This window comes from Anthonomus grandis, chromosome 16 (assembly GCF_022605725.1).
Source record: "Anthonomus grandis grandis chromosome 16, icAntGran1.3, whole genome shotgun sequence".
NCBI lineage: Eukaryota > Metazoa > Arthropoda > Insecta > Coleoptera > Curculionidae > Anthonomus > Anthonomus grandis.
The window spans coordinates 6,223,191-6,247,845 of NC_065561.1; the positions used below are offsets into that span (position 1 = coordinate 6,223,191).

The 24,655-nt window shown below is 32.2% G+C and overlaps 1 protein-coding gene across 6 annotated transcripts in view; it reads left to right on the forward strand.

Annotated features, from left to right (window-relative positions):
• LOC126745640 (protein still life, isoforms C/SIF type 2) overlaps nucleotides 1-24,655 on the forward strand; it is a 252,589-nt gene that overhangs the window by 31,368 nt on the left and 196,566 nt on the right. For 4 of the 6 annotated variants that reach the window (XM_050453574.1, XM_050453573.1, XM_050453571.1 and 1 more), the window contains exons 10-16: nucleotides 1,451-1,672; nucleotides 7,168-7,372; nucleotides 7,432-7,588; nucleotides 7,753-7,809; nucleotides 7,915-8,092; nucleotides 15,089-15,319; nucleotides 15,383-15,515. In XM_050453574.1, the coding sequence (XP_050309531.1) occupies nucleotides 1,451-1,672; nucleotides 7,168-7,372; nucleotides 7,432-7,588; nucleotides 7,753-7,809; nucleotides 7,915-8,092; nucleotides 15,089-15,319; nucleotides 15,383-15,515 (1,183 nt within the window). Of the gene's footprint in view, nucleotides 1-1,450; nucleotides 1,673-7,167; nucleotides 7,373-7,431; nucleotides 7,589-7,752; nucleotides 7,810-7,914; nucleotides 8,093-14,196; nucleotides 14,298-15,088; nucleotides 15,320-15,382; nucleotides 15,516-24,655 lie in introns of those variants that run through there. The other 2 variants (XM_050453572.1, XM_050453577.1) reach the window with 2 other exon arrangements.

A 24,655-nucleotide genomic window follows, 5' to 3' on the forward strand; every position in this document is an offset into this window, starting at 1 on the left:
AGGTGCCTGATTTTGGTGTCAATGTAATGCCATAAATTCTCTATAGGGTTTAGGTCTGGCGATTGAGATGGCCAGACTTTATCCATATATGGCACTAAATGGTTTGCAGAATGTCTTTGTATATGAAACGATCCATTTTGCCCACTATTCTTACTATGGGTCCCATGCCACGACCCGAGAAACATCCCCATAAAAGAATATATCCCCCTCCATGTTTAAGTGTGGGGCAAATGTACTTTGTTTAATCTTTGTTCAATGGGGCGTCTGACGTACATCACTCCATCAGTCCTGAATAAATTATATTTAGATTCATCACTAAATACGACTTTTTTCCAATCAGCTACAGACCAGTGGACATGAGATTGGGCAAAGTGAAAACGAGCCTTGACGTTCTTCTTTGAGAGTAACGGTTTTTTGGTGGGGCGACGAGCAGGTAAGTTGGCATCAAGTAATCTTCTCCTTTCGGTACTGGAACTGAGGTTTAATCCTCCACCCTCTTTTAAATTTGCCAAAATTTGGGAAGAAGACAAAAAAGGATTTTCTTTGGAAATTGCGGAAAATGGCTGCTGCTACGAATTTCCAAAGAAAATCCTTTTTTGTCTTCTCATCCATCATCATCCTCAGCCATCCTCAAATTTGTTTTTCTGGGTCTACCAGGAATGGGTGCCGGTGCAGCTGTTCCAGTAAGGCAAAATTTTTTGCAAACTCTGGATACGATTGACCTGTGAAACCGTAAGCTTCTTGCAATGTCACTCTGCCTAACACCATTTTCGTAATGCTCCATAATAATTTTTCTTAAATCACCTGAGACGGTTTTTGAGCAATCCATTTTAAGTTAATTCTGAGATTAAAAATAACAACTTTACAGCAGGTAAATCGATATTTAACTGATAAAATAAATGCGAAACAAGAATGTTGCTATATTTATGCACATTGTCTAAATAAACAAACATGAAGTTCCTTACTCTGCATTGGCATTCTTATGATATCTCGGTATATTTATAAATAATACAGAGGCGTGTACTTAAAAGTAAAGAAATAATATGGAATAAATAAAGGAGCAAATAATATTTTTGAAAACATCGCTTGTTGCTATATTTATGCACAATACTGTATATAGATACATTTAACTCTTAGCGCGCCTATAGTAAAAATTCTATTTCTCCAAACATATTTTTGAAATAATTTTATGCTTAAAATTATCCCATATTAACTACTTCCAAGAACATATTTTAATAATTAAAAAACACTTTTAAACAAACATCAACACTCGTTTACATTATACAATAAAAACTGACATAAATGGCAGGCTATTTCCAGAAATAGCACATGCAAATGGCCCACTCTAGTAAAATATTATACACTTCTTTTACGAGTCTAATGATGAAAACTAAGAATAACAGAAGTATTATTAGATAATTTTGTTGTGATACTTAAAATATTTTTTCAGGGAAAATGGAATTAGTTTAGACAGTAACACCCTGAAACGAATGCTCAAGCCCATGCCTAGCCAAGAAAGTCCTGTAACATCTCCTGAGATGGGGAGGAAAAGATATCACTACTACAACCATCATCAACCAAGGCACTTTAACAATATCCGACACGTGGAACCCGAACCACCTTTAAATCCTAGGAATGTTTTGGGACCTAATTCCAAATTTTCCAGTTCACGGTAAGTACTTTATTTATTTACTCATAACGCTTAATTGCTTATTTTTATATTAAATTAATGATTTTTATGTGTAAATATCTCTGAAATGTGTAAATAAACATTTAGCACATATTCCTCAGGTCGATTTAAAACAACTTACTAAGTCTAAATTTGCTTCATTTACAAGATACAGGGTTGTGAAGTTAAAAAACATAATCAGATTTTTTAAAACTTACAAACATCTTTTAATTCGTAACTTTAAAAAATAATATCTCGACCTTTTTTTATGATGCGAAACGCGAATATGGAAAGCTTTTTACTGTTGCCACTAAAATACGCTCTCATTGTACTTTTCATGGTTTAAAATGGGTATAACTTTTTGTTTTAGAATATGTATCCAAAGATATTTTTTAAAATTAAAACTAATTAGTAATTAGAAATTATATTATAACTTTTTGATCTTTGATTTGCTTGTTATTTGTTTCGATTTTTTTGAGTTTTATATCTAAAGTCTTTTAAATATTATGAACATTTCACTGCAGACAAGACTTATTTCTATTTCGCTTATTTTATGAAGTTAGTTTGTAATGATTTTTTTTTAAATTATATAACCTAAAGCTTTAATTATTAATGATTTACGCTTTTTTTACATTTCAATACACTATAGACGGTAATTCGGACAGTCATTCAAAAAAAGAGATTTGAAAAAAAGAAGAAATTAAGTCATACAAAATTAATAGTTTTAAACTACATAATTTAAAATAAAAATGAATTATATCTTTAGTCTTTGATTGTTTTTATCAATAATTATAGAATGTAATTCAGAAAAGGTATCCTAAACATCATTTTAAAATTAAATAAAAGTGTCAGTTTAGATATACAGACTTGAAAAGTTTTAAATTGATAATAATAATTATTGTAATGATAATCTACTTTACTTATCAAATTAACAGTAATTTGTCTAAAGTACTAACTGAAAATTGGTGGAGAGGTCTAGCCTAAAGGTATTCTTACCTAACCACCCAAGCCAATTACAATACGAAATGTTCAATATAATACATTATACAGTGCTTTCATTTCAAAACGAACCACCCTTAATAACTTCTTAAAAAAAACACTTTATTGACTTATAAGCAGTAAGGGCGTAGATAGGTATTTATAAAAAATACGTATTTACAAACAATTTAATCAGTTTATCAGTTCACATTATTTACAACACATCATTATTTATTACTTGTTATTCCCGAGATAATAATAAAGCCTCTTTTAAAATTCCTTACGACTCATTATAATATTTTCAGATGGGGTTTTAGAAACTTTTTTTTGTAAATACAAAATTGTTCTCTGCTTTGTAAATACTTCAAAAGAAAAAATATAGTAGTGTTAGATCTGACGACCGTGTGCGGGCCACTCAATTGCCCACGTCTGCTAATCCACAAACCTGGAAACTGTTTATTAAGCTACTCTCGAACTGTCAAAGCGTAGAGCAGGGGAGCTGCATCCTATTGAAAATACATTTTATTTTTTTTTAGTATCCCAACACTATTTTCATCGACTTGGTTTTCCAAAGATTGGACGATTGAAGGATATATTGTATTTTCGAGGAGGTCTAAATAAATTTGTCTACTTAAATTTTCTTCCAAAAAAAATAGCCCGATGATTTATTTACCATAAAGTTTTGCCCATACATTAATTTTTTGAGGAGAGAAGTTTATGAGTATGATCCTCTCGAAAAAGATGTGGATTTTTATTATTCCAGTACCTATCTACAGTTATGCCGGTTTATCAGTCCATTTAGAAAAAAAGTCGCTGACTCGTCACTGAAACAGATGTTTTTTTACTAAAGGGGAGTCCTCGTCCATTCGCTGGCACATCAGTTCACAAAATTCAATTCTCCTATCAAAACCGTCTTCTTTTAGTTATTAAAGGATTTGAATGTTAAAGGAAAACAAAATTTTTTTTCAAGATTTTATGTGCAGAACCTGTTGAAATATTAGTTACCTCTGCGATTTTGCGGATAAATCGCTTCAACTTGTACCAATTTTTTTAGCGGAGTAAGATGGAAAGTTCTTTGCCATTTAAAATAATATGTGACACTATGAGGCAACCATTTTACCTACAAACCAAGTTGATAGAATGTCTTATTACCACACATTTTTGGTTACTATTCACTGGTAAGCCAATCGATTTTTTTTTGGCACTGTTGAATAAACATTTTAATGTGTCACATGATGGGGGTTTCCATTTGACATATCAAAGTGAGGTTAGCTGGAGGTAAAGAGGCCATTGACAGAACATTGTCCAATATAAAACTAAAATTTTTTTTCTTTTTTTTTTATGAAGGGTGGTTGGCTTTGACATGAAAGCACTGTATAAGAATCCATAAGATATCCGAGTATAGAGCATACCAGAAACGAGGTGAATCTAAAAATGAAGGATTTGATTAAAAATATAAAAAAGAAATATAGAAGTGAGAATTCAATTTGAAATAAAATACAAATAAAATAAAATACAACGTGCGATGCAGTTCGATCAATAGAAAAAATATATGTATTGTAACAGAAAAATAGATATATAGGAAAGAAAAAAAATACGATTGAATAAAGTGAAAAATTTGCCATCTATTTGCTTAATAGGTGGGATCAATAGTAATTAACATAAAATAGTCATAAATGACAAAAATAGTAATTAAGTTATAAAATCACGTCAACTGCTATTTTTAAAAACGATCTTAGATATACTTTAAAGCGATATATAACCGAGCAGTGTTTGATGTCATCAGGTAATGATTTTATAATTAAAGCTAAAGAATTCTTTGAGATAATGACGTTTTGTGTTTGGAAACAACTGACTTATCAGAGTTACGAGTATTCCGAACATCAGATTCCCTTAACAGTTTATTAAAGAGATATCTAAGTTATTTTTTATTAACAATTTTGTAGACTAGTTTATTTAAATGTAAGTTAAACTTTTCTTCAAGTTTCAACCATCTCTGCAAAGAGACTCTATCATCAAGTAGCAGGACCGGTCAGTATAAAACATCACAGTAAGAAACAAATGACAAATTAAGTGACTTAAAGCAGTTTGATGGGCGTTTTGAATACATCTTTATACAAGTATAAATATAGTCTGAAGTTTAACAAAGATCTAGAATTATTAAGGAAACATATTTTTTAAATCTTATTTGACTAGTAAGATTTTTACAATTATCAAAAAAAGCCAAATTATTATTATTCAAAACAATGATAATGGAGGGTTGTTGAGCAGCACGTCTATCAAATTGTTTGAAGCCTGGATTTTAGTCGCATTGACCTTAAATAGTGAGATGCAGAGATGTCCGTTATATTCTGCCACCTTAGCGATAAGAACTGTAATATGAAAATGATAAATGAAAGTCAGCAGCGTCTTGATGTGTATATATAAAATTAAAATATTTGGAAAAGTCAGGAGTATAAAGCAACGACAAACGGCCCAAAACGCTTCTCTGCGGAACCCCCTGTGATACTACAACAAGATTCTATAAGATCCCATCACAAACAACTCTCTATACTATATCCACGAGGTAGCTCTTTATTAGGTTATTGGCACTATGACCAAAACCAAAGTATTTCAGTTTTAAGCAAAGTATATCATGGTTGATGGTGTCGAATGCCTTACTTTAATCAGGAAGGTCTAAGCACAAACTTGTCTCAACATATTGAGACCCAATTATCTTATCAGTTATCTTAATATAGGTAGTAGGTGTACTGTGTTGCGCCCTAAAACCTGACTATGTTACGGGAAAATGGAATGCCAAGAGACATATCTATTATTTTGTTCTGCAATGATGTTTTTCTAACATTTTGGATAGGTAAGAAAGTATGCTTATAGGCCTAAAATGCGATAGGTCTGCTGGATTATTAAGTTTGGCACTAGACAATACATTGCAGATTTCCATTGATCTGGAAATATTTAAGTAAAAAGACATCTGTTAATTATAAAAGTTATTTGGGATAGTAAGTGCGAAAAGAAAAGATCATCTGCCTATTGCAGCCACCAGCACCTGCAATGTTACATCTCAACGTCCTATGGATAGTTTCAATAATATCTAGGAAGACTGTTTAATGTATTATGCCCATAAGACTTTGTAGTATTAAGTATTGGATCATTAAAAGAGAGATAAGAAAGAAGAACTGTCTTGTTAAAAAATGTATTAGTAATAATCATGAGTAACCACCTCACAAGGATCACATACTGATCTAGAGTTAATGTTTAGAAATTTTACTGTCTTCCAAAATCCCTTAGGATCAGTCTTAAATTGATGACTCAAAAACGCATTTTTTCCATTGCCAATAGAGGTAGTTACTAAATTACGTAGTTGTCGATAGTCCTCCCAGTTAGCTGCGGTTTTCTGCTTTAGCTATAAGACACATCATGTACTTCAAAAGAGGCATTATTTAAATTAAGCTAATGTATACACGATCGGCCAACGAAGGTCTTAGGTTTAGAAATCAATATATTAATTTATAATAATAGGTTTAACAAAGGAACGATAGTATTTGACCTAAATTAAGTCTGACCCAACTTAAAGAGGTATTCGAATTAAACCAGTATATTGTATCTCTTTTCTCAGCGGCAAGAGCAATTTTTTTCTTTGGCGGTTTTAACTTAAACCTTTGCTTACGAATGTTGTTGCATATAAATGCATATACATGAGGCAGAAATTCTCCGGACATTGATAATTATTCAGTACATAATCAATTAATGATTTTTATCTTCTGCATTTTTTCGAGGAAAATTGTAAATTACAATAAGTGGCGGCAAATATTTAAAAAAAACTTTATTCTATGATAAATTATTTTCTAGTAGTTTCCTGTAACACTAGATAGAGCCAATCCGCTTGCTAAATTTATTTAAATGAATGAATTTAAAATATTTTATATAGTTACAGCACAGATTTAACTAGCTAACGCTGCGTTAGCTAGTTAAATCTGTGGTTACAGTTATAAAGGTTTTTACTAAATGATCTGCCTGCTTTATTAGAAGATTTTTCTTAAATATTGGCATTTAGTTGTTCCAGGATTTTGATCACATTTTTTAGCATTTAAAGAACTAGCAAAAAATTATAATTTACTAGCGTTTCCTTTCTCAAAACATTATCTTTTTACATTTCTGGTACATCTGGTAATTTTCATTACCAGATTTTTTTCAGAGTGAAAAATATCTGGTATGAAAATTATGTTGTAAAACTTATGTTTTAAACTCTTCTTATCTAATTAAATGTAGCTGATGTCGCAAATGGTTAAATAACACCAGGTCCTAAATCTATTCCTATTGCTAACCTCTCATGAGTGGTTAAAAAAACTAAGCCTTAAAATAATAATAACTATTACTACTTGGAACATATTTTTTATGAGTAGCATTATACCCTTTAATTTGGATCTTTACTTACAAAAAGCTCAGATTATAGAACGTTTGTTTATATTACATATACTAATAAACTAAGTATAAGTAATTTTTTTAAATATAAATTGCAGTTCTTCACATGAAATTGGGCGTGGTTATCCAGGAAGGGGACTTTACTTAGAACTGGAACGTGGAGCTGGCGAAGACTTTTCACCACCATCAGATAATGTAATTTTCGATAACCAATGCTATGCCACTACTCCAAGTTCCAGCAATGGAAACTCAGACATGGAACAAGCCGGTCAACATTATGGTAGACGAAGACTACATCGCCAGGTAGTGTAGTTTGTTTAGTTTATTATGCATAATTTTAATAGTAATTTCTATTTATTTAGAACTCAAGCATAAATTCTACACCTGGTTCCCCAACTAGTAGACTTCTTCTGGAATACGAAATGCATCTGAGGAACACACTCGCTAAGGGAATGGATGCAGAAAGCTACAGTCTGCATACATTCGAGGCCTTGTTAACTCAAAGTATGGAAAATTTAGGTAGAATAATTGTTGTTAATCGTGATGTCTCTAGTTTATGGGTATTTATGGAAAGATTCTAAGGTAGCGCGGTAGTTTGTAGACAGTAGATTAGAAAATTTAGAGTATAGCTGCTATTATAGTTGAATAAAAAATATTTTTGATTTTCGAATTAATAATTTTAGAGTTCGCAGAAAGTCTTCCAGGGTCTAACCAAAGAAGTCCGTATCCTCCAAGGAAAAGTAAGTTAAAAAAGTAGTTTTTTTAAATGTATGCAAACATTTATAATAATGACTATAATAAAAAATAAATTATTTTTAAATCTTTTAAAACTTTGTGTTTTCCAGGACCAGCATCTAGTGCTTCCTTAAAATCCACCACGCTTCCGTATAATCAAAGAATGGGACTGATAAGGGAGCGAGATAGAGAAAGAGATGGATATTATAGCGATCGAAATGAGCTCAGCAGGGAAAGAGAAAAGGAGCGTGAGAGGGAGAGAGGATATTTAAGTGATCACAATACTAGGTAAGCCTTCATATAACAGATAAGGAAGATAAACTCTTATTGAACTGTCTTACGGCTTTTATTGACCAAAAATACAAATAACTTATATTTGACGGATTATTTGGTGCAAGAGAGAAAAAAATATAGGTAGTTAAACAATTTTTTAAAGTAAATTACATTGTATTCTTATGAGGAAAGTCAAATACAACATCAACACGTATTCATCTAGGAAATATATTAAAATCAGCCTAGCGCTTTCGGCCGTAAGCCATCATCAGTGCTTTGACTCCAAAAAAAACGTCAACGGTTTAACATGATTAAAAATTATTAAAATTGAAACTCATTTCTTTAAAGAATACAAAGTGTAAAGTTACAAAATTGAACAAAATTTAAAAAATTACTCGTTAAAGGGCGACTCTACTAGAACGAACATAAAGGAAAACCGAAGACCATTGTTCTACAAATAGCCTTTTTATTTTAAAAAACTTACACACTAACCAGAACGTACTTTGCCCACTAAGTGATAGATGCGAATGTACAGCTAACGATGTTTACATTTATTAGACAAAAAAATGATAGTAAGTGTTGAGTGAGTGTTAAATGTATCTGAAGTAAATCCCGATTAGTGCAATTAATTTAATTAATCATTATGATCACATTTATTTTTTTATCAATAGGATTAGTAAAAGAAATTAAATTATAAAGGGGTAATATGAAATGTTATGGGCCGGATCAGTTGCAGGATCAATAAAGATCTTAGGGCAGAGGCATTAAAATATAATCTTAAAAAGTTTTTAAATATTGGGTTATTGGTATTACTGTTGTAGGTGATATGATCCGTTTCATTTAATTTATTTAAATAATAAACATCCTGTATAAATAAAAATGTCATTAGCATGTTAAGCACTAAAAAGTGCTATTAGAAAGTCGTACAGAAATCATTTATTTTTAAAAACCCAGCAGCCATAGGCCAAAAATGAAAATGACCAAATTTCAGAAACGCCCCCTTGCGGCCAATCTATTTATCATAGCAAAATTTCATTTGTTTCAGTAAACTCCTTTTAATATTCGAGCCCGGAGAATGAGGGTCAACGTTTTTGTATCTCTAACAGAGGCATGACTTCCCATAGAAAACATCTAAATTGGCCCCCCTGTACAGCCAGGGCACCTAAGACCTAGTGGTAGCTCTAGGGGAGTTCACCGCCTGTGTAGTGACTTCATCTCCTCATCAATAGCCCTGGCCTATTCTGCAGTATCATTTTAAACCTATAACTGTCTCATATGCCATAGGTTCACCTTCAACAACACAATCTGCAGCGCTTAGTAAGTCATTGCTCATACCCTGTGGTGGAGAAAACACTCTTCTCAAGTTGTATCTGTCTTGTCCATCTTTGACTCGCACACCTTCCTGTCTTCCTCTTCAGCAATTGAGTCCTCAGGTTCTTGGCCCCCATCTTCCTGACGCTCCTCTTCAACATTACTATATGGCAAATCTAACAGAGCGCGCTTCTTTAACTCACTAGTAGAGATCTTGGTTGGTTTTCCTTTGACATCTCTAGAAAGATCATCCAAGCACTGCTAACACAACTCTTTATCTTTAACATAAGGAATGTTGTGCCTCTTGACTAGATTCTGCACATGTCCATAGCTTTGATACATCAATTTTTCATGCCAGCTACTAAAACTTTCCACACTTTTTGACCTGGTGATATTCGCCATAAGTTACTTGTAACCCTGTTGGCACCTAAAAACTTCAACTTGTACATATTATTATCTCTGGTTGCTACAACACAAGCATCATTGTCCTTGTTAATAATTTTGGTTGCAAATAGGACTCTTTTGTGTTAGGGGCCTTTGAGTAATTATGCTCACTTTGCATTTCCATTTTATGTGGTGATTATGGTACAGCGTTCTATGTAAGTTGCACAGGATTATCAGGGTTGTTAAAATTGGAATTAGAAAAGTGTCGAGAAGGATGAATTTAATGGAAATTTAAAAAATCTATGATTTCTGTGACTGTCTGGGCAATTACTAACTGGTACAAAGGGTATTTGCACAAATATCTTAACCTAGATCAAGATAAGGAAATAGAAAAACCAGAAATTTTGATCGGTGGAATATGAAGGTCTAAGAGTTAGAATTGAATTGTAAAAATTGAGAACTGCGACATAGATATGTCCAAAATAGGACTGAATCTACAATTATACATCGGAAAATGATAATCCATCCAAAATGCATCTCTACATTATTAGAAAACACTTAGTTGTGTCATAAGGTTTGTTCTTACTGCAAATTTCTTACAAGTTTGAAACTGTTTCCAAACTATTTTTGATGCGCATGCATAAAATATTACAACTTCTGATCGATTTGAAACCGTCTGTGTGAACATCAAATACGGGTTGAGTGGAATCCATATTAAAAAAAGAAGAGCAATAAAAATAACCTCACTTTTTTATGCCAGTGGGAAATAGGAAAATAAATAATGCATAAACAAAAATAAATTTACACTACAACCTTACAATAGCCGTATATTATTAATAGAGTTTAAAATTGTGTAATTATTTGCTACTTCAGGGTTTACTCTAAAATGGTCGAAAAATTCAATTTTATTAAATTGGGAAACAGTTTCATCAAAATAGTTTTTATAAAAGGTAAAAACACGAAATCTACAGCATTACAAATACATTTAATAAAATTACGAAGGTTACATGTTTCGCTCGACTAGAGCATCATCAGACCTAAACAATAATTAAAATTATGTAACCCGAAAAAAGGAAAATTCAACAAAAACTTACCATAACATACACAAAACACCTGACTTATAAGTAAACAAAGCTTACAATAAAGTGGCACTATCTATGTACAAAGAACTCAACTAAACAATCAAATCACTTTATACATTTTAGAAATTTAACCATCATTTAAGAGTCTAGAACTACTTTTTTCAAACTTAACAACGTATTACATTATGCGGAATTTATTTATTTGGATTGTAAATTCAGAGATGAAGTAACAACTTTCGGCTCTACTACTTTTAATAGATTACACAAGAAACTTAGTAACCTTAAAAACAAATATATAACTTCATTTAGACTTAATGATTTCCATGAATATCGCAAAAGTAATTTTGGTCATGTTTTTCACGATAGATTTAGGAACCTTGAGGGTTTTTCTTTTTCTGAAGTCGAATTAAAATTTCTTAACAACAATTTAAAATTTAATCTTCCTACTAGAACCGACCGATGTGTTAGGGAAACATTGGCTGTAAAGGCTAAAAATGCTCTACAGTCAACGGATATATCAAATAAGAACATTTTAAGAGCAAAAATAATTTCCTTTTTAAATCAAAATTATTTCCTTAACAATAAACAGAGAATAAATCAAAACAACAACAAAATATTAAGATCTATAAAAAAGAAAATGAGGGACAACGATATAGATAGTTTTCACAAAAGCCGATAAGGGATCATGCTTACTTGCCTTAAAAAGAGACGATTACATAAATAAAGTAATGGATTTTCTAAACACAGAAGACTTTGAAAAGGTCGACAGAGATCCGATAGGTCCATTCTTTAATAAATTAAAAAAAGTCTTAGACATGAGCTTGATAACCTTAGAATATTTTAATTCCACAAAACAAAAACTATATCCCATGAACCCTAAAACACCTCTATTATATAAGTTGCCAAAATTCCATAAAACTAGCATGCCAATTAGACCTGTGGTTTCCTTTGTTGACTCCCCTTGTTACCAGTTATCATCTTGGCTTAAGAACGTTCTTAGAAATGTCTCAAACTTCAAAGCGCAATACTCTGTAACAAATTCAGTGAATTTTGCCAAAAGCATTCAGAATGTTCACGTTCCATATACAGCCCAGCTTATATCGCTAGACGTGAAAAACTTATTTCCATGCATTCCACCCGCTGATTGTCTGGTCTTAGTCAAAGATCTTCTCAGGGGGAAACTTGATTTACTCTTGGTGGAAAATCTACTTTTGCTCCTTTCTACTGTGTTAGATCAAAATTTTTTCCAATTTAACAACCGTTTTTTCAAACAAAAAGAGGGACTAGCAATGGGCTTGTTTATCGCCTATTTCTTAGTGAAGTATTTCTTAGTAACTTGGAAACAAAAATAATGAGCAGTAATTTCAAAAATAACATCATCTTTTATAAACGGTATGTGGATGATATATGTTTGATTTGGAATGGAAGTGAGGTAGAGCTTACAAATTTCTATAAATATGTCAACTCTCTTCACTCTAAAATTGAGTTCACAATCGAACGGGAACAGAAGAACACCTTACCATTCTTGGATTTATTACTTAAGAGGGAAAGAAATAAGATATCCTTTGAAATATTTCGTAAACAAGCAACAACACATAATATTATACAATATAATTCAAGATCACCGTCCTCACATAAATTTGCTGCTTTCCATTCTTTATTTTACAGACTTTTTAACATCCCACTTTCTCGTGAAGCTTTTAAAAAACAACTAGCAGTCAGTAACTTTTTCCCTCTTAAACCTATATATAAAATATATTTTCAGTATGTGAGCAAGTATAAATTATCATTTAATTTTATCAGACAACAAACAAACTATATCAAAACTTTTAGGTCGTTTACTTATTTTGGACCAATTTCGTCAGAACTATCCCGCTTTTTTTCTCCCTTTGGCATAACCCTTTTAAAACCTTTTAAAACTTTTAAAACCAATAATACATTAAAAAGACATCTAATTAAAACTAAAGATAAACTACCCCCGCTATCTTCTCCGGGAGTTTATGAGATGAGGTGTAAAGAGTGCCCTGCAGTGTACGTCGGCCAGTCTGGTAGGAAGATTTCTTTCTACTAGGATTAGTGAATATAAGGCCCAATATAATAAATTTAAAAATACCGAAATCACAGTGACCGGCTTTTGCTAATCACCTCCTCGACTCCAAACATAATTTTCCTGACACCCAAAATATAAAAATACTTCATCAATGCAACAAAAGTAAAAAACTGGACTTGTTGGAGACAATGGAAATTAGTAAAGCTTTTAAAAGCCCAGATCTGTCCTGTGTTAATGAAAGCTTTGATTTTGATGGCCACCTAGTTTTTAATAACCTTAAGTAGTTCTAGACTCTTAAATGATGGTTAGATTTCTAAAATGTATAAAGTGATTTGATTGATTAGTTGAGTTCTTTGTACATAGATAGTGCCACTTTATTGTAAGCTTTGTTTACTTATATATCAGTTGTTTTGTGTATGTTATGGTAAAATTTTGTTGAATTTTCCTTTTTTCGGGTTACATAATTTTAATTATTGTTAAGGTCTGATGATGCTCTAGTCGAGCGAATCATGTAACCTTCGTAATTTTACTAAATGTATTTGTGATGCTGTAGATTTCGTGTTTTTACCTTTTATAAAAGTGTATGACCAGCATCTTTGGGATAATGGATGAATTTTTCGAGTTTCATCAAAATAATTTTGATTTTTGGGCCTTATCGACTTATTCGTTCTTCAAGTAAATCTTTAAAAGTTTGTGTCGGAATAAACAAAACTCTGATCAGATTCTTCCGACGATTCAAAATCACTCATTTCCTTAATTTGTATTTTTAGACTAATCCAACAATTTAAAATACAATTTTCAAAACGAATATCAGAGACTATACAAAACGACAAACAACAATTTAGAGGTTATGTTCATATTCCGAGGATCGGCGTTGACTGGCTACATGAATTATCTGATACTTTTCGTGAAATAAATCCAAAAACAAGTCTGACTATCAGATGACGATCAGAAATTTGTGTAAGAACATCAAACTTTTGACTTGAAACCGATCAGAAGTTTCTGTGCGAACGCATTGTACTCTATTGTTCATATTTATTTGTCAAAAACTTGTTTCTTACCGCTGTGAGAACAAACCTATAATTGAAAGATTTACCTATCCTCTGCTCTATGTTTAATTGGATTGGATAAAATTAGGTAAGAACTGTAAATTAGAAGATAATCAAAAGGCTTGGCTTGTTTTCCACCCGAAAGATAACATAAATAAAGACAGTCGGGTCGTTAAATATGACAGTTAAAATGTCATTAACGTCATATTTGATGTATGTCAAGAATTAGCTAATCAGAATCAGTCGACCATCTTGGGAGGTAAATTATTCCGCCCTGTTATATTCAACCTTCATACGGCTGGCGTTAGCACAGGCCGAGCACGGAGAGAGCCATTCCTACTTTGGTAACTTTAGTTATAGTTTTCATGCTACCGCCAAAGGAAAACAAACAACTTAACATTTTGTAAAAACACGTGTCATCAAATAACTTTGGAGTACTAGTAGCGTCATCTCTTGGATGATATGCCAAATTGCTTACCACCTTGAAAACTGCAATATTATGATAACATAGAACACTGTAATGTACCTATAAAAATGTTGCAATTTACCGTTGTATTCTAAAAATTGGTACCTAATGTTTAGTATAGAAAAATGGATTACGCGAGTTTAAAAATTATGGTTTGGAATTTGATTCAAAGAGATTTGAGAAAATTAAAATCGTAGCCAATGCTCTTAGAGGTCGTTTATATTGAAATATTTCTATTGTTGGGAAAAGTCTTGCCGAGAACTGAAAATTATGAATTTATTATCGATCGCAGCAATTAGGCATTATTTGGTTTACTACACGGCAGATTTTCAACGATTTGTAGTTACTTCAGTAGAAATTCCATATGGGGTATATTTTTCCACGAAACAGACCCAAAAATTTGTACAAACGGATTACATCATCTTGCGTGAGCCGCAGCGATCAGGTATCTGATGATTTAATTTTTCATACGTTTGTAAACTATCCTCGAAGGGCAAATAAGTGTTTATTTAGATTTTGAAGACTCTTTTTTTAAACCTTTAAAGTAACTATATACATTTTTTATATAATTTCAATATTGTTTACCACTCCAATATTTTTTAATTTCATAATCGATAATCATCAAAAAGTGAATATTAAAATGTATTAGTAATTTTTTTCTTCTTGTAGTTCAAGATGTGCGTCATGTATAGGAGAATCAAGTAGAGCACAATGGTTTAGGCATTCAGATGGATGGAGATCAGGAAGTTCTAATTTTAATGCTAATCAAGGAGGTGGTAATCAAGGAGGACCTACTGGGCATAGAAGAGCTCCTTGGGATTCTCTACCGTCATTACGTCAGGAAAGTAGCATGAACGATAGTGGATATAAGAGCAATCCTGGCGATAGTTTTGAGCAACGGTATGATGTAACAGATTTATTTTAAGATTTTTTCTTATAATTAAAAATGAAAATTTTGTTCAGAGGTATATTTGATCGACAAGACAGTTTAAGATCAGACTACATGAGTGATAGAGAGTCTTGTCGATATGGAATTGTGCAGCAAGCATCTGTGGAAAGCGCGGATTCTAGGCTTTGTTATTTGACCTCCTCCGAGGTAAGTGATTTTTGTTAACGTTAACGTAAAGTGTTTATTAGTACAAACATACTTTTGGCGATAAATTTTTTTCTTTTTTTGAATGCTTTTAAGACTCATTAAACTTCTGAAATTTCCTATCGAAATTTTATGACATTGTTATCAATTATAAATATCGCAACTTGTTTATTTATTTATTTTTCATTCTAGTTTGAATTTAGGTATGTATAGGCTAGTAAGGCTTATAGTTGAAATTTACTAATATATATTTAAATATAGAGCTTTTTGCTTTTCGGATTAAACATTCGATTTAGTATACGAAAATTGCTTTGAAAGATTACGTGTTCAGTTGAATGACAAAACTGTCTCTGCCGAGAATTTTTAAGATGCATCAAGTATGATAATAATTAAACATTACACTACAAAGCCTTGCTGTAAAGTTTTAAGCAGTATAGATCTCAAGGTCATATATACCGGGTGACAGAAAAGAGGGGACACTTAATAACTTTTTTACTTTTCAAGATAACTAAATGAAATTTGGTATAGTGATAGAATAGTTATAATAATAATCAGCCTTTATTTCCAACAGGCAACTTGCCCAATAACAGGAAACAGTTGCAAAACAATGAAAAATATAGTTAAAAAAAACACACACAAACAAACCTAAAAGAATGAAAAGAAAAAAGTAAAGTCACAATCTCAAAAGTTATCCAAAAAATTAGAACAAATAACTATTAATATGATATAAAAACCCAATTATAAAAGTTTAACAAGATAATCACATATTCAACAAAATTAAATTAAATTAACTGCAATATACCTACTAACTATAACTTAAACACATGGGTCTTAATCCCAAGAGTAATGATCCACCAAGATATCGACAATCACATGAACCGGAGAGAAATTTATATCGCACATGTGACAGATCCGATTAAATATAGCGCATATTGTATATAGTGGCGATTTCAACAGGATGTTAGTATAAGGCCTTGGCAGAAAGAATGTTAGGGGATGTCTAGCATTAAGCCTAGGCACCACGAAACGTACAACAGAAAGAAGTACAGGACTATCAATGAATCTATTCAGTAACCCATGCAGGAATTTTACAGAGAAGATCATTCTTCTGAGATCAACCCTCTTACCAGATATATCCTGCCTGAAGGCCAAAGACTTAGCAAATCTACGCTGAACAGATTCAAGGAGACCAACATGATTCTGATAGAGCGGGGATATAATGCAGACAAACTCCAGTTTTGATCTCATAAAGCAACAAAAGAGCAGTCTTAATGTAGATTCCAAAGTAAAACTTTGAGAACTTGTAATTATGAAGCCAAGCCTTCTCAGGGCTGACTTGACTATGTCGTTGAAGTGTGGAACGAATGTAAATTCAGAGTCAAAGGTAATACCAAGATCAGTAATTTGCTCTAATTTACTCAAAATAGTATCATTAATAAAGTAATTAAAATTTAAGGGTGTTTTTATTTTAGATATTTAGATTTTATTTTAGATCTAGAGTAACTGACCACACTACATTTAGTCGCATTCAAGCCTAACTTGTTAACAGCGTACCATACCTCCAATGTATTTATAACACAATCCTCCAAACCATATACATTTAAATATAGCTTCAAATCATCGGCAAAAGCCAGCCTATGACAAGTGAGTGACTCAATCAAGTCATTTATAAAAAAACTAAACAGGAGCGGACCCAGGTTCGAGCCCTGTGGCACACCCGACATTACGTTAAAAAGTTTCGATTTAAAGCCCTCATATTCAACATATTGAGATCTACCAATCAAGTAGGAATGAAATAAAATAATTAATCTCCCTGAAAAACCATACTGAGTTATTTTACATAGCAAAATATAGTGATCTATCCGATCAAAGGCTTTTTGGAAGTCGGTATAAATAACATCGACTTGAGTATTAACATCAAGTGATTCACAGATGTGGCTAGACAGACAGGATAAGTTATTAACACAAGATCGCCCGCTAAAAAATCCATGCTGGTCTACAGAGATGAGTTCTTTTGCGTGACTAAATAGCTACCGATTCAGGATAATTTCGAAATTTTTTGAGAAGTTAAAGAGTAATGAGATTGGCCTGTAGTTGATCAGAGTCTCCAGCTTTTAAAATAGGTATTATTTTAGCAGTCTTCCAAATTTCAGGAATTTGTTCTGTTGACAGTATTAAGTTGAAAATGTAGGTTAAAGGATCAGTCAGGACACCAATGCAATCTTTAACCAAGAAGCTAGGTACACCGTCTACACCAGATGTTAACTTATTTATGAGTTTTTTACTAGCCAAACTAATCTGGGAAGCATCAACGTTGGAAATGTCAAAGTGGGGCACATTATCAGACGTCGACGAATGGTTAATGAAATTTGATTGTATAAATGCCTCACCAAAGAACAATGCAAAAGCATCAACTATGTCTTGTGGGTCTTTAATTACCATGTCATCGGGTAGCCTCATCACACCAGGAATCTTGGTGCCAGCCTTCTTAGAACCAATAAAATTCCAAAAGCTAGATGGGTCCAAAGAAATATTCCTTTCGGTGTTTGATATATACAACTTATATTCATTGCGTATTTGTAGTCTGATAAGGCGTCTAAGAGAATGGAATTTATTTTGAAAGAATGGAGAATTGTACATTTTAAATTCCTTGAAAGCCTTTTTTTCCTATAAATGTTCTTAATCAATTCTCGGGAATAATAATTTGGAAATCTTCTATTACGTTGCTGCTCAAGAGGAATGTGTGCGGCAAATATGCCATTCAATATATCATATAGGGCTCCACATGCATCATTAACGTTAGAGGATAAATACACAGTAGACCAATCAGCTTCAAGGATCGAGTCATAAAGGAGATGGAAGTTGACCTTTCTAAAATTAAAAGAATGTATTAAGTTGAAAATTAGGGACACGTTGGCCTGAGACAGTAAAATCAATTTCCAGTGCAGGGTGATGCAAATCCTCCAAGATAAAAGGCACGTCACTACGCGAAACAGTACAGGTGAAGTTAGATAAAACAAGATCCAATAGTCTGTTATTATAGTTTAGGATGTGATTACACTGAACAAGATTAAAAGTGTTAGCAAAATTATTCACAGCAATAGACTTTTGACTAACATGATTACCTGTAGGTGAATTAATAGAGAAATCAGACACGTTAAAATCGCCCACTATTATTACATTATGGTTTAGCTTTGATATTAAAAGTGTAAACTGATCCAGAAATTGCTCGAAAATTACAGATATGATAAATGGTGGGATATACAAAACGATCATGTAAAACATCTGTAACCTAATAGTAAATTTACAGCCAACAACATCGATAGAGGGCGCAATACTGTTGCAAAAATCAGACAAACTAATTTTTTCAGACACAATGTTTTTAGAAACTCCACAGAGAACTCCGCCACCACGTGTGGCAATAACAGATTCAAATTTTCGGTCCGACCGGTAAACATCATAAGTCTTTGGAAATATTTCACCACTAGATATCTCTGGCGTCAACCATGTCTCGGTGATGCATATGGTGTGAAAACCCTGAGCAATAGCGGCAAGAAAAAAGTCTCGGTTTTAGTGTTAAGACCACCAACATTTTGATAAAAAACAAGTTAAGTGGGCATCACTAGCATGTAAAAATAAAGGCGAATCTAGTTTTTTGCTACAATTCTGGGGGAACCATTGATGTATCTTCTATAAAGATTATTTTCTCCTTCCTCTTTGCGTCGCTTTAACTCCGATTTGGCTGCCTTAAGCTCATTGCGCTGCCGAGGCGTCATGTCCGTCTCGATGAAGAATTTACCGACAGTCTTCAATTTGTTCTTCAAAACAAACCTCATCGTCTGTACTACCAAGGATCACCATAACAGCCTGACGCCCGTTACGATTCGGCTTCCCAAATTTACTAACAGCCAGCACATTGACGGTAGTTTCGCACAAGTCAGTCAGCAGCTTCTTTTATAAGCAAATCTTTTGACGTATTCTATTTTTTCCATCACTTCTGGTTTAATAGAAAATAACACTAACGTTCTTATGTTAAATGGGACACTTGGTATATTATTACGTATTTCGATAGAAAATACAATGGTACTCTATTTGCTATTTTCTGTTTTACACTCATAGAAAAAATCATTTTTTTAAATTTTAAAATAGGGTGCCATGAATGTGTTAAAAGTTTTAATTTTTAATCAAGTAATCAGAGAAAAATAGTTTTCATAGTTTTTTTAAATTTAAAAAAAATATTTTTTCTATAAGTATAAGACAAAAAGTAGAAAATACAGTATCATTGTTTACAGAATATTATTTTTTATCGAAATACGTAATAATACAGCAAGTGTCCCATTGAAAATAGGATAGTTAGTGTCACTTCCTGTTAAACCGGAAGTGGTTGAAAACAATAGAATATGTCAAAAGATGCTCTTATAACTATTCTATCGATATACCAAATTTCATTTGTTTATCTTGAAAAGGAACAAAGTTATTTAGTGTTCACTTTTTTCTGTGTCACCCGGTATATATATATCCTGTATATTTTTAAATGTTTAGATTTTTTCTAAAATTCTTAAAATATTTTTTCGGAACGTATTAATGAAAAATAATTATATAAATAAAAGGTAATAATGAAAAATATAATCTTAGTGTAAGTAATTTTTTATCATTACATCGAATTAAGCTTTATAGAATATCATTGAAAAGCATTTTTTTATTTAGCTTTCAAATAGAGTATCAGTATCAAGTACGCGATTACCAGTTAAGAATGTAAAGTTGGGAGTGACGTTTGTTTCAAAAACATCGATAAACATCGCATATAGCAGCATTGCATGTGTTTTTCCTCACATATAAATTTAAAAAAAATATTGAAAAAAACCTAACGAGCACCCAATACAAAAAAATATATTGAAATTTCGATTTGTAAACAAAAAGAAAAAAACGTTTATCATATTACTACGCTTAAAATTCAAAAGCCCAGAAAAAAAAGCGAATTAATATCTGCAACCTCAAGAAAGTAGTCATAGATAAACCATATAGATAACCAGTATTCTGTCCATACCATTGAATATAATTCTCATTTAAATCAAAAAAGCTTAACCTACATTCTTGTACTTATTATGAAATTGAGTACTAAAATATGAGGTTCTTTGGTATTTAGAAAACGACGGAGAATCGAAATACATATTGTAGCGTTTTTCCTGTTCGTGAGGTGTTAATTAAAACATTAAAAAATACTCAACTAATTTATTAACACTCTTCACTACGAAAACACGATCACTTACGACAACGCAAGAGATATTTATTTTCATTTATATTCAAAACTTTACTGAACTGACAACTATCGGCGATGCGGCTCCTATTCCGGAAGATTCCCGCTAACCTTCGAAACGTCGTGGTGTGTACCACTTGTGTCATTCCGAAATGACGGACAATCAGGCTGGTTTCTCGGTGTTATCGGTATATTATTATAATAGAACATCAGATCTTTTTTTTGATTCAAAATGTAAAAATAAAAAACTATCAACTTCTGTTAAAAGTTACTAAAAACTTTCCAATATCTAAGACGACCTACTTGTTAGTATAATCAGAACTTTATTATTTGCTATAATATTTTAGTTGGCGTTTATATTAAGAATACTGTATTTTTTATATTAATATATATTAGTTCTTGGTTGGAATATTTTATTATATAGATTAATAAGTAAAAGAAAACTAGTGTTTTCTGTTTATAGAATATCGAAGACTAATTTCAATCTTTTTTCATTTTTTGAATTTCATTTTGATGGAGAGATTATTTCTTTAATATATCTGACTATTGCTGAGCTGATCTGCCTAGAGAATTTTATATAAATCTGCTGAATCTAGCTAATCCATTAACAAACGTTTTCAAATACTAGAAAGTTAAATTTTAATTTTTTTTACAATTATTACAGAATTTGCCAGAGCGAATTTGCTTTAACAAGTAGCTTGGTAGAGCACCTTAGGACCCTATGCTCTTATCAGTATCAACTGAAAGTTAGCATTAAAATACATATGCGGTATTCGAGAATAATGTCCTGAATAACCTGTGTAACATTGCAAGAAAAAAATCGGCGCCATAGAGCCCACCAAAGTCAATTTAGAAAACCCTCCAATTACAATTTTTGTTAACAATGTTATTTTAAATTTAATTTTTATATTAAGAAAAAGCAACGGTGCACACAGCTCATTCCCAAAAATATTAACCAGCCCACATTTGGTACTTCACAGGCAAAAACCACAAAAAATCCTCTATTTCATTCAGAAAAGCGATGATAGCCGAATAAATTTCTCCTTCGAAGCTCACTTTAGAAGCTCCAACTTTAGTAGCTCGATATATACAGGGTATTTTTTAACCTATACGCATAAACTTAAAATTCTTGTTGCTGACAAATAATGACTAATAATGAAAAAAAATTTAAAAAAATATTTTTAGATTCTGAAATAATCTGTTTTTGTTCACAAAAATTTACTAACTTTATATGTCCTTTTTTGTCTAAATGATGTTTGTGATTTTTAGAAGTATTTTGCTATCAGTTCTGGTCGTATTTTTTTTCACGCAATTAAAACTATGCCGTGATTTTTTTTAAACGCAGAACTAGACATCTTACTGGCATACAGCAAATTGCAACAAAACGCAGTGGTGGCAGCTAATCTTTATGATATTATGACTTACGAGACGTGAAGCCTTTTTACGTGTGGTACAGCGGAGCGGAGCAGAGAAACTCTAGCAATTTGCGGCCAGGACCAGGGCAATATGGGGGAGCTATTTCACAGATGTAAATAGCTCCGCACTAGCTATTTTAGCTATTTTACTGTGCGGAGCTATTTACATCTGTGGGGGAGCCATTAGACCTAGGCACATTTTGAATCTGGACGAAGTGATTTTAAATGTCATCTTGAAGCAGCCTGACATAAGCACTCGAATAATTGCAAGGGAATTTGAATTATCACAAGCCAAAGTTTGGCGAATTTTAATCTATTTTACATGCAACGGGCTTTACTTCCAAGGGATCATGCTTTACTTCCAAAGGATGCCTCGAGTTAAGTTTTGCGAGTGGTTGTTACATCAGCAGCAGTTAAACCCAAACTTCACCATGAACATTTTAGTTACGGATGGAGCAATTTTTACATGCAATGGTACACAATTTTTAAAACACGCATTATTGTGCATTGGAAAATCCGCACGTTATTCGGCGCTTTTAACAACGATTTTCAGTGAATGTGCCGGCTGGAACTGTGAACGGAATATTTATTGGCCCTTTTATTTTGGATAATCATCTAACTAGTGCTCTTTATTTACAATTCTTGCGATATAATAAAAGACGGAGTACCGGTACTCCTTGAGAAAATTCCTCGTATTAGACAACATTTGTAGTTTCTTCACGATGGTGCTCCACCACATTTTGCGCAACCATTCCGCAAAATGTGAATCAAGAGAGCATTTGGATCAAATATTTCCCGAATGATGGATTGGACGACGATCCAGTTAGATGGCATCCTCGGTCAATTGACCTTAATCCGCTTTACTTTTATTTTTGGGGTCACCTAAAAACTATAGTGTATATAACTGAAATTGTACTGACAGTGAATAAGAGTTAAGAAATCGGATACATGCTGCCGCCGAGAAAATTCGACTACACCCTAGTTTAGACCATGCCTGTCGCAACTCTAATCAAATCAAATCGAATCAAAAAATTTGCTCAATATAAACATTTATATACAAATTATACACAATCAATTTTACAACTATATACTATATAACTCGAGAACAAAAAGGACTACAGCGCGACCATAGTGGCCGATAACACAAAATACACAGATCATATGTATTTGTGCGCGGTACCCCTGTATAACCTAAATTATATATAAATAAGTCAATGAGATTTCTAATGGAATAGCGAATGGCAGAAAAAAAAGGGCAAAAGACATGCACGAGACAAAACAAGGAAAGCTAATAGTAAATATATTAATTTTACAGGTTATCCTATCTTATTTTAGTAAGAAAATCTGACAACAGCACAGCAGGCATGATTGGGAAGAAATGTAGGTTATTTTTGCTTATTATTAAGAAATTGCTTAGCGTATTTTAGGAATTTTTTATAAGTAAATTCCTTCAATTTATCTGGTAAATCATTCCACTATTTAATCCCTATGTATGTAAAAGATTGTATGTGATTTGTATGTATATTTGTTATGTATGTAACGAAGAAAAAAGCATACAGCTGTTTTGTATTTTATGTATTTGGTGTGCTAATTGCATCGTCAAAGATAAACCATAAACCACATCACCGTAGTCGAATAGCGATCATATTAAACTGTCACATAATTGTGGATTAGGCTTAATTATTTATCAATAATCATGGAAGAAAGTCCACACAGCTATTATGATAATTAAATGCACTTTCAATTTCATAGGATTTACTTGTTTTTATATTAAATAATTTGTTATCTCTGTAGATAAAAGTACTTTAATGACTTTTTTTTTCATTATTAGTCATTATTTGTTATCAGCAACAATTTTCCAATCTTATGCATATAGGTTAAGAATCACCTTGTATAAAACCACTCTCTATATATCGGCCTTTATGAAAAATTTAAAACATTTGCAGAAAACGTCTTAGAAACTTATTATTAACAACAACATTTTGTGGATTGCTTTTAAATTAAATCATCAAATTTAAAAGATTTTTCACTACTTTTTTAAAAATACCACATATTTATTCATTCTTTTAAGTAGTAGCAATCAAGTAAAATCGTGATGATATTTATTAAAAACGAAATAATAATAAAATTTTGCTTACCTAAAATCAGGGGCGGATTCAGAGGGAGGTACGGGAGATCCGGAATCCTACCAAAACATCGGCCTCCCGAATAATACTTAAAAGAGCCTTTCCACGTGAGCTTGCTTCAGTTAGATTGAATGAATATAATTTCATTAATAGTGTGAGTACAAGTTTGAGTCTTAATTTACAAAAACAAGACTGTGGCTTGAATAAATGCTTTGAATACGCGAATGGTGTCTATGATGCAATAAAGGACATGCGTACCAAAGCAGACGAAACATTCCGAGAAATATTCGAATCAGCGACATACATTGCTGAATCGATTGATACCGTGCTGATAATCCTCGACAA